Consider the following 11,064-nt stretch of genomic DNA (forward strand, 5'->3'; position numbering starts at 1 on the left):
ATTGTAGCCTACATAAATAGGTAAAAAAAAAAACAAATATTCGGATTTTCCCTTATTTCTTCCCTTGTTTTCTTAAAGAATAAGCACCTATTTTTTACAAGAATAAACATGAACATATTATTAATTAATAAAAATAATTTAAGCAATTAAAACCTTTTTTTTAAACTTGGATTTAAATACTATTAAACTAACTTTAAATTCTCAAGGAGTTTATAAGTAAAAAAAGTTCTAAATGAACTTGTGTTAACAATATAATTAGAACTAACAATATAATTCGATTTTTTAAAATGAACAATTCTTGTATAAAATGGGACAGCAACCTTTATATCAGTGGTTCTCAACCTTTTTTTCCCAACGGGCCGCACTATGGTCTAAGTGCAAGTCTTTACGCATATAATTTACATATTACGTCAGCAATAAAAACCAACCTGATTTATAATATTATAGCCTAACTATTATGATATATAATCTATTACATTCATTGAAATAAACAATTCTACTCCCCATAAATAAAACACCTGATGCTGATGCTGTCGGGAGCTGACCAATTTTGTGAGATTCAGCTTGAAAGGAGTAACAGCACAAAGAAGTTGCGATTGTAACGCCTGTGTTATACTTTCCGCATGAGCAATCCGGACGCGTACACGGCCAGCGCGGACGCAGACTTATTCAATTTATACTTCTGAATGCGCAAGCTGATGGTCCGCTCACACAGACACACAAACATAAGAGCAGTTAGTAGGTCTATGTGAGGCAATTAGATTTTCTTCACATTCTTCAACTTTATTTTCCTCCTTTCTACTTGCTAATTCTTTCTGCATCTCTCTTCTTTCTCTCTTTCTGCTTCCGCTATCCAACAATTCACAGTTCGTTCACATTTCTCACACATATGTCGCGCACAACACCCTTTTAGTCTCTCGCTTCCCTCTTCTACTGATTCCTTCACAGCTTTTAATTTCTTAACACTCAACGTTCCCTCTTTTGGAAACCATTGTATTTAATTAATTTCCCCATATCTTGCATGCATTTTTGGCCATACACTTTTTCATTTGCCTTAACACCGGTGTATCATATTCAACGAGCTTGCTCTGAGACTTTCCCATATTTCCTGGTTTCCTTCTCTGTGTCTTTGTCAGGTGTCTCCAACAGATCCGACTTCCCCTGCCCAAATTGGAGAGGCAATACCCGCAGTCTCACTTCCCCTTTTAGAAATGTGTTAACCGCTTGCGTGTGATCTCAACGTATCACTTCAAAATATCTGGATCGTCTCGATCTCAATTTCTAATTCAATTTCCGATCACGCCAGTTGCAGCAGTTTCAATTTCCCCCTAGAAATGTATTAACTGTGCCGCAGTATTCTCACACAATCTGATTCCCCCAGAATCCCCTTGATTGTGCTTCCCACAGAAAAGGACCCACCACTATGGTTCGTCCCTTTGTAATTTAATTCCAATTCTCATTTCTAAAAAACCCAAATTTTGGAAGAATCTCTGTCTTACCCGAGAGTTCTGTTGCCACCCAGGTTCTTTTCTGATTCCAGTGGTGTCCCCTCCGGTCCTCGGCGGTCGGTCCCTTTCTCCCTCAAATCTAATCGGGGTTAGGGCTGAACTTCTATTGTTCAGGATTGGCCAGTGACAGGTCCAGAAGACACATCCAAGGAATCCCACATTCTGACACCAAATTGTTGTAGCAAAATTAAATCAACTCTCATCAGCATAAGTGACAGACTCACTTCTCAGGTTATAATTAAAAAGAAAGCTTTTATTCCTTGCAAAGAAGGTCAGACAGTCATACCTGAGTTCCTGCAGAGTGCGACAATAGGGGAGGGCAGTCTTCCACCTTATATCCCTCTGCTGTGTCAAGGTTACAAAGTCTTAGCAGCTGTACTTTTCCATGGATAACATAAAACACACTCTCTGTGGTTTGTTGCTCACACATTTAGGACTTAGGTGACCCCCTCAGGTCATCCTCAGGCATTGTCCCCCCACTATATGGCCCAATGACCCTCTCAGGTCATTCTCAGACATCTCAAAGGAAAGATTGCTATCAAATAGCACATCTAGGTTCCTAACTTATGACGAAGAATTTACAGAGCAGCCATCAAGTCTTAGACAGTGTTCTAGGTTATTACATGCAAAGTTTTTGTGTCATATAATTAAGCTTGCAATCATGGCGCTGCTTTCCTTGGATTGCTCATGTAAATCCACATGCTTCTCATCCACCCGCCTTTTCAGATTTAATATTAGTTGGAGATTTCAGCCTTTTCTCTGTCCGCGATTTGCTTAGCCTTATATTTTTGATGGATTTTTACATGGCATCAAAGGGAGGGAGTCATCTCCGCTTTCTCTTTTACTATGCACAGCAACCTCCATTTCATAATCATGCTCCGTTTCATCGGCCTCATCTTTGTTTTCGATATTAGATGACAACTCCTTCCCACTGGGATCTACAGATGTGGCCATTAAGAACATGAGTTTATGTGGCAGCCTGCAATTTGTCACGCGTGATTACGGAGCTCCCTGCAGGCGCTTTTTCAGTTTTTTAAAACAATGTTGCGCTTCACACAATATCCACCGGTGGCACAAGTAACAACATTCTTTAGTTAAACACCATGGCCAGATCAGATTTCTGATGGTGTCTAATAGTTTAATACATACAATAGCCTAAATTAACCTTTTAAACAAAAGAACAGCGAAACTATCTGCCCCTGGTTTCCCATCTGGTCCTGTTGAATCCACATACAGTTCATTCTCGATCTCTACTGGAACATGATTTAAAATTATATCTGGTAGGATTACTCCTTGCATGAACGGGAAGTGTTTCCTGGCGTTTCAGGCAATCTCAAATAGAATGATGTCATCACGGAAGGACAATGTGATGTTTTAGGTGGAGGAGAAAATACTGAATAATCTTGATTCTGCAAATTCTCTCTATGAAGCATTGCAATCATTGCCATTGGGTTGTTTGTTAATCCTAGAGATGCTGAACCCGCTGACGAAACATGATCTGGACTGGTTTGTAGGTTGAGAGTCCGGGCAGTTAAGGGTGAAGAAGCCGTGGATGGAACACTGAAATCAGCATCACCATGGTAGACTGACAAGATGACCATATCTCAAAAGACTGTTGTCAGTCAATTAGAGTATCCAAAGACGTTGAAGGAACAAGGGATGCAAGGGGGTGGGGGTTGCTATACAAATTAGATTTAAAAACATGGATTTCTAGCGTATTTTCTTGGACTTCTCAGACAATATATATTGTTTGGCCCATGTCTTAGGCATCCAAAATTATAATTTAAAATTAAAATAAATTATTATTATTTTTTAAAGGATTTTAATCCCATTTTTGTGCAAAGCATCTTGCAGAAATGTTGAAAATGACCTGTCCCTCAGTATGATTTTTCTACTTCTACTTGCTATTGAGGCCAAAAAAGTCAAACTATCGTAAAAAAAAAACATATACTTGTATAAAGCCTTAAGTGTCAGTTCATTAGTCATGAATGGATTTTATTCTTAAAGTGTCAAATAAAAAAAAACAAAAAAATTGTCGGGGTCCCTAGGTTCTCGTCAACCCTGTTACTTTTTATGAAAACACCTCTTTAAAGATAATGGACTGTTCCAAAAGTTGCATCAGATCCAGGAAGTGACATCATCTGCCTTTCATGAAGTTCATGGTAGAAGACAAGTAAGTGTTCTCTTCTCTTTAATGATTTTTCTTTGAGTTTATGTAATGTCTGAAAGACAGGGACACGCTCATTGTGTCAGCCCTGTTACCAGAAAAGCATACGTTAAAAAATGATTTGTACATATTTAAAAATGTACATATATAACAACATTTAAGCCTCTCATTAAGGCACTTAATGTCAAGTCAAGTCACCTTTATTTATATAGCGCTTTAAACAAAATACATTGCGTCAAAGCAACTGAACAACATTCATTAGGAAAACAGTGTGTCAATAATGCAAAATGATAGTTAAAGGCAGTTCATCATTGAATTCAGTGATGTCATCTCTGTTCAGTTAAATAGTGTCTGTGCATTTATTTGCAATCAAGTCAACGATATCGCTGTAGATGAAGTGACCCCAACTAAGCAAGCCAGAGGCGACAGCGGCAAGGAACCGAAACTCCATCGGTGACAGAATGGAGAAAAAAACCTTGGGAGAAACCAGGCTCAGTTGGGGGGCCAGTTCTCCTCTGACCAGACGAAACCAATGGTTCAATTCCAGGTTGCAGCAAAGTCAGATTGTGCAGAAGAATCATCTGTTTCCTGTGGTCTTGTCCTGGTGCTCCTCTGAGACAAGGTCTTTACAGGGGATCTGTATCTGGGGCTCTAGTTGTCCTGGTCTCCGCTGTCTTTCAGGGCAGTAGAGGTCCTTTCTAGGTGCTGATCCACCATCTGGTCTGGATACGTACTGGATCCGGGTGACTGCAGTGACCCTCTGATCTGGATACAGACTGGATCTGGTGGCTACGGTGACTTCGGAATAAGAGAGAAACAGACAAATATTAGCATAGATGCCATTCTTCTAATGATGTAGCAAGTACATAAGGTGTTATGGGAAGTGTTCCCGGTTCCGGTTTACCTAATTAATGCAGCCTAAAAATCCTTTAACGGATTTGGATATTAAAAGCATATTAGTATGTTATGTGTAAGCCAGGTTAAAGAGATGGGTCTTTAATCTAGATTTAAACTGCAAGAGTGCGTCTGCCTCCCGAACAATGTTAGGTAGGTTATTCCAGAGTTTAGACGTCAAATAGGAAAAGGATCTGCCGCCCGCAGTTGATTTTGATATTCTAGGTATTATCAAATTGCCTGAGTTTTGAGAACGTAGCGGACGTAGAGGATTATAATGTAAAAGGAGCTCATTCAAATACTGAGGTGCTAAACCATTCAGGGCTTTATAAGTAATAAGCAATATTTTAAAATCTATACGATGTTTGATAGGGAGCCAGTGCAGTGTTGACAGGACCGTGCTAATATGGTCTTACTTCCTGGTTCTAGTAAGAACTCTTGCTGCTGCATTTTGGACTAGCTGTAGTTTGTTTACTAAGCGTGCAGAACAACCACCCAATAAAGCATTACAATAATCTAACCTTGAGGTCATAAATGCATGGATTAACATTTCTGCCTTTGACATTGAGAGCATAGGCGTAATTTAGATATATTTTTGAGGTGGAAAAATGCAGTTTTGCAAATGCTAGAAACGTGTCTTTCTAAGGAAAGATTGCGATCAAATAGCACACCTAGGTTCCTAACTGATGACGAAGAATTGACAGAGCAACCATCAAGTCTTAGACAGTGTTCTAGGTTATTACAAGCAGAGTTTTTAGGTCCTATAATTAACACCTAATGTGGTGTCATTACCTATACCTCATGGCTAGTAATGGCCGCCAATAACCTTTTTCGTCAACCCTGTTACCATCAACCCTGTTACCAATCCAGGGTAACAGGGTTAACACAAGTATGCTTTTGTGTGTCTTACCCATGTTGTATACCCAAGAAGGGTTAAATCAAGGGCAACTGGACTTGGTACTTCCATATTTGAAGATATTGCCTCTCATCCAAGGCCTTTCTTCAGTTCTAAATGACTGATGGGGAGTGCCAGGTATTTAACCTCTGTGGGGTTGTCACTCCTGAGCCAACCCTTCTAGGATAACTATGACCTGGGTGATTGAGAATTTTAACAGACGTACTTTTTTCACTAATAGTATTTACATAATATACATGTTTTTACAGTTTTCATCCCTAAAAATCGTGTTTTTTTTTTCTACTGATTGGTAGGCTAAAATGTGTTGAGGTTACTGATTTATTATGATACAAGTGCATTGGGTTTTAGAAATGTGCTTTATAAACCAAAAGTAGTTATTTTTATTATGAGAAGTTAATAAATTAACAAGGCTGCTTTTAAAGTGTTTTATGTATATTTATTTGATTTGATTTTATTAGGATGCCTCCTTCTGCAGCTGAGAAACGTAGAGATACTGATCCTGAGAGATGAGAAGCATATTTAGGAAAAGAGAGGGCAAAACAGTGTGTCAATAATGAAAAATGATAGTTAAAGGCAGTTCATCATTGAATTCAGTGATGTCATCTCTGTTCAGTTAAATAGTGTCTGTGCATTTATTTGCAATCAAGTCAACGATATCGCTGTAGATGAAGTGACCCCAACTAAGCAAGCCAGAGGCGACAGCGGCAAGGAACCGAAACTCCATCGGTGACAGAATGGAGAAAAAAACCTTGGGAGAAACCAGGCTCAGTTGGGGGGCCAGTTCTCCTCTGACCAGACGAAACCAATGGTTCAATTCCAGGTTGCAGCAAAGTCAGATTGTGCAGAAGAATCATCTGTTTCCTGTGGTCTTGTCCTGGTGCTCCTCTGAGACAAGGTCTTTACAGGGGATCTGTATCTGGGGCTCTAGTTGTCCTGGTCTCCGCTGTCTTTCAGGGCAGTAGAGGTCCTTTCTAGGTGCTGATCCACCATCTGGTCTGGATACGTACTGGATCCGGGTGACTGCAGTGACCCTCTGATCTGGATACAGACTGGATCTGGTGGCTACGGTGACTTCGGAATAAGAGAGAAACAGACAAATATTAGCATAGATGCCATTCTTCTAATGATGTAGCAAGTACATAAGGTGTTATGGGAAGTGTTCCCGGTTCCGGTTTACCTAATTAATGCAGCCTAAAAATCCTTTAACGGATTTGGATATTAAAAGCATATTAGTATGTTATGTGTAAGCCAGGTTAAAGAGATGGGTCTTTAATCTAGATTTAAACTGCAAGAGTGCGTCTGCCTCCCGAACAATGTTAGGTAGGTTATTCCAGAGTTTAGACGTCAAATAGGAAAAGGATCTGCCGCCCGCAGTTGATTTTGATATTCTAGGTATTATCAAATTGCCTGAGTTTTGAGAACGTAGCGGACGTAGAGGATTATAATGTAAAAGGAGCTCATTCAAATACTGAGGTGCTAAACCATTCAGGGCTTTATAAGTAATAAGCAATATTTTAAAATCTATACGATGTTTGATAGGGAGCCAGTGCAGTGTTGACAGGACCGGGCTAATATGGTCATACTTCCTGGTTCTAGTAAGAACTCTTGCTGCTGCATTTTGGACTAGCTGTAGTTTGTTTACTAAGCGTGCAGAACAACCACCCAATAAAGCATTACAATAATCTAACCTTGAGGTCATAAATGCATGGATTAACATTTCTGCCTTTGACATTGAGAGCATAGGCGTAATTTAGATATATTTTTGAGGTGGAAAAATGCAGTTTTGCAAATGCTAGAAACATGTCTTTCTAAGGAAAGATTGCGATCAAATAGCACACCTAGGTTCCTAACTGATGACGAAGAATTGACAGAGCAACCATCAAGTCTTAGACAGTGTTCTAGGTTATTACAAGCAGAGTTTTTAGGTCCTATAATTAACACCTAATGTGGTGTCATTACCTATACCTCATGGCTAGTAATGGCCGCCAATAACCTTTTTCGTCAACCCTGTTACCATCAACCCTGTTACCAATCCAGGGTAACAGGGTTAACACAAGTATGCTTTTGTGTGTCTTACCCATGTTGTATACCCAAGAAGGGTTAAATCAAGGGCAACTGGACTTGGTACTTCCATATTTGAAGATATTGCCTCTCATCCAAGGCCTTTCTTCAGTTCTAAATGACTGATGGGGAGTGCCAGGTATTTAACCTCTGTGGGGTTGTCACTCCTGAGCCAACCCTTCTAGGATAACTATGACCTGGGTGATTGAGAATTTTAACAGACGTACTTTTTTCACTAATAGTATTTACATAATATACATGTTTTTACAGTTTTCATCCCTAAAAATCGTGTTTTTTTTTTTTCTACTGATTGGTAGGCTAAAATGTGTTGAGGTTACTGATTTATTATGATACAAGTGCATTGGGTTTTAGAAATGTGCTTTATAAACCAAAAGTAGTTATTTTTATTATGAGAAGTTAATAAATTAACAAGGCTGCTTTTAAAGTGTTTTATGTATATTTATTTGATTTGATTTTATTAGGATGCCTCCTTCTGCAGCTGAGAAACGTAGAGATACTGATCCTGAGAGATGAGAAGCATATTTAGGAAAAGAGAGGGCAAAATGGAGAAAGGACAGAGACACAAGGGAAAAAGCATTCAGTTAGTGAACTAAATGACAGAGAAAGGAGAGCCAAGCGGCGGAAGTGGAGAGCAGCACAAGTGAAAAGCAGAACAGCCAAAGCAGCATGTGCAGCAATCATAGATCAGTGCATGACAACACCTTTAAGTCCAGAACCAGTTGTAGAGCCAGCACCAGGGCCCTCAAAGTTAGAGTAAATAGCCCTAACCCTAACCCTTTTGTTCAATGTTTCAATTTTGTAAATTTCAATTTAAGATGTGTGTGTGCGGGTGTGTGCATGCATGCACGTTCATGTACATGCATATCCAAATTTATTTATGATAATTTGATTGTCAGTACAAGTATTTCATTAATCAGTGCTTCATTGTGTTGCAGGCAACGTGATCAGGGGCGTTAAAGGTCAAAGAAGTTGAGAAAGAGGCTCCAACATTGCCTGGGGAAATTGAGGCAAAGCCTGGAAAAAGAAAAACAAAAGACAAATAAGTACAAAAAAAGATACTTCCGCCTAAAGAATAAAACAACATCCCCTTCTTCTAAAGTCAAACATCAATTGAGCACCACAGCTGTGCAGTCGCAAGCTCGAAAACCCCTCAAATTTCATTCTGCACTTTTAAGGGACATAAAAAGCAAATATACAACTTCATATGATGAACGAGAGAGGCAAATTATCTCCAGATTGGTATCTGGGCAGATTGTGAAAAAGTACCGCATGCAGAAATATGGACAGAGTGCCATTGGTCTTCCAAAAAGAAGGTGGAAGACTTTAGATGGAAATGCACTTTCTTTCTCTTGTAAAGAAAAGCTCCGCATTCCAACACATATAAAATCAAGTATCAGAGCCTTCTATGATGATGTCAGTCGGGTCACCACTGGGAGAAAACAGACAATAACGTGAAACAAAGTAAAAAAACTGAAGAGATTTCTTGTTGATACACTGTTAAACCTTCACAGAAAGTTTCTGTCTGAAAATGCAAACAGAGCTTTGTCCTACACTCTCTTTTGCAGACTTCGTACCTTCTGGGTTGTATATCCAACCATTCAAGACAGAGATACTTGCATGTGCAAAATCCATGATATCCTCGGCTTTGTGGTTGACAAGTTGAAGCAACTAAATTTGCTTCCCAACTCAAACCTTGAGAAGCTAATAGAGGAGGTATCTTGCAGCACCAACAGTAAGGAGTGCATGTATGGAGAGTGTCCCAAATGCAAACTGAAAAGCTTCCCACTGGATACTGTTACCAATGCATCAATGCGTATAATATACACGCAGTGGGTACTGGAGGAGAAAGAGAAGAACAGAGTGCCACAAGAAAATAAGGCTGTGTCATTCAAATTGATGGCAAAAAATCAAATTGAAAACTCTTTAGAGGAACTCATTGAGCATTTCACGTGCCTGCTGCATAAGTTCAAGGAGCATGTGTTCAACATCAAGCAGCAGTTTTCATTCTCCAGAGAACTAAAGAGAAGTCTGTCCTCACATGAATGCATTATACATGTGGACTTCTCGGAAAACTACTCGTGCAAATACAGTGCTGAGATCCAGGCAGTAAATTTCGGTGCCTCACACCAACAGACAGCAATGCACACAGGTGTGTTACATGTTGGTGACAATGCTTGCTAGCCCTCTCTGCTTCTGCACCAACTCTCATCTCAAGAAAGGTAATTTCTTCCTGTTCAGTACTGAGTTGAATTAGACTTCTAGAATGCTCTTTCCAGTGCAAAAAATAATATTTTAAATTTAATTAGACAACATTTTAAGGAAGTGTAGTGCAAATATCTTTATATAATTATACTTCCATTATAGTTAACTTTCTTTCCAGTCCAAAACAATAATACATACAAAACATTTTTTAAAACAATTATTAATTAAATATTTATTTCCCTCCTCCGGATACTTTATAAAGAAACCCATCAGAAATGATTGACACATTATGAGGGAGCAGGGGACAGGAACACAACAAGAGGGAACACTGGGGAAATGTATATGGAATGTTACACTAAACCTGTACTATCTCTTTTAATATAATCACTTTCCTATCAACTATATTTGAGTTTTAAAAATTTACATGATTACATAGCCTACCATTATATCAGCCTCTGTAGTCGTCTGACAGACAAGGAACCTTGACATCGCTCCCTCCTGTGCCCACAGCCTCTCGCTCCTCTTGTGATTATTGCCTGATGCGTACTGCTTAATATCACACACCATGCCGTGACAAGCAGAAAAACGCAATTGAATAGGCCATTTGTACCATTGTCCCTCACGCATTCCAGCCACTGGTAGTCATTTTTCCCATTCAATTCTATATTTTTTGTGCTCTTTTCTTTTTCGCCGGCTGCTCAGAAGTAGTCTGTGGCAGGGGGGGCGTGGTTTAGCGAAGTCTGCAGCGGGAGAGAGAATCAGGAGACGAGCGGTAAGTGAGTGGTTTGGGCAGAAATTATCATCACCTGTTTCTTGTTCCAGTAATTGGCGTGGAGAGAGTATAAAACGCCAGGGGAGATGGAAGCAAGTGAGAGAGAGACGGACTGCTGACCCGAACCGGAAACGGAAACCGGAAGGAGTAAATCGAAAGTGCTGTGACAGCGTGTCAGAATAGAAGTCACCATTTGGTGTTTGCAAAGTTTGAGTTATTTTTCTGTTAAATAAATCCGGGGCGCCCGCCGCCCCCTTCCACCAGCCACTTCACAAGATGGGGGCCCAGGATGATCCGGAGGCCTTCCTGGAACTATTCGAGAAATTGGCGTAGGCCTGCGGGTGGTCCCGCGAGCAGTGGCCGGTGCTCCTCATTCCCCTGCTCTCCGGCGAGGCCCAGGTGGCCGTGCAACAACTTCCGGTGGCGAACCTCCTGGTCTTCAACGACCTGAAGAGGGCCATCATCCAGCGGGTCGGCCGGTCGCCAGAGCAACATCGCCAGCGCTTCCGGTCCCTGGACTTGG

At 40.2% G+C, this 11,064-nt stretch overlaps 1 protein-coding gene across 1 annotated transcript in view; it reads left to right on the forward strand.

Annotated features, from left to right (window-relative positions):
- LOC132151963 (centrosomal protein of 95 kDa-like) overlaps positions 1-3,159 on the forward strand; it is a 308,535-nt gene extending 305,376 nt beyond the window's left edge. The window contains exon 15 of the mRNA XM_059560545.1: positions 3,023-3,159. Within this exon, the coding sequence (XP_059416528.1) occupies positions 3,023-3,043 (21 nt within the window). The 3' untranslated portion in view covers positions 3,044-3,159. The remainder of the gene's footprint in view (positions 1-3,022) is intronic.
- Positions 3,160-11,064: the final 7,905 nt, after the last annotated feature.

This window comes from Carassius carassius, chromosome 10 (assembly GCF_963082965.1).
Source record: "Carassius carassius chromosome 10, fCarCar2.1, whole genome shotgun sequence".
NCBI lineage: Eukaryota > Metazoa > Chordata > Actinopteri > Cypriniformes > Cyprinidae > Carassius > Carassius carassius.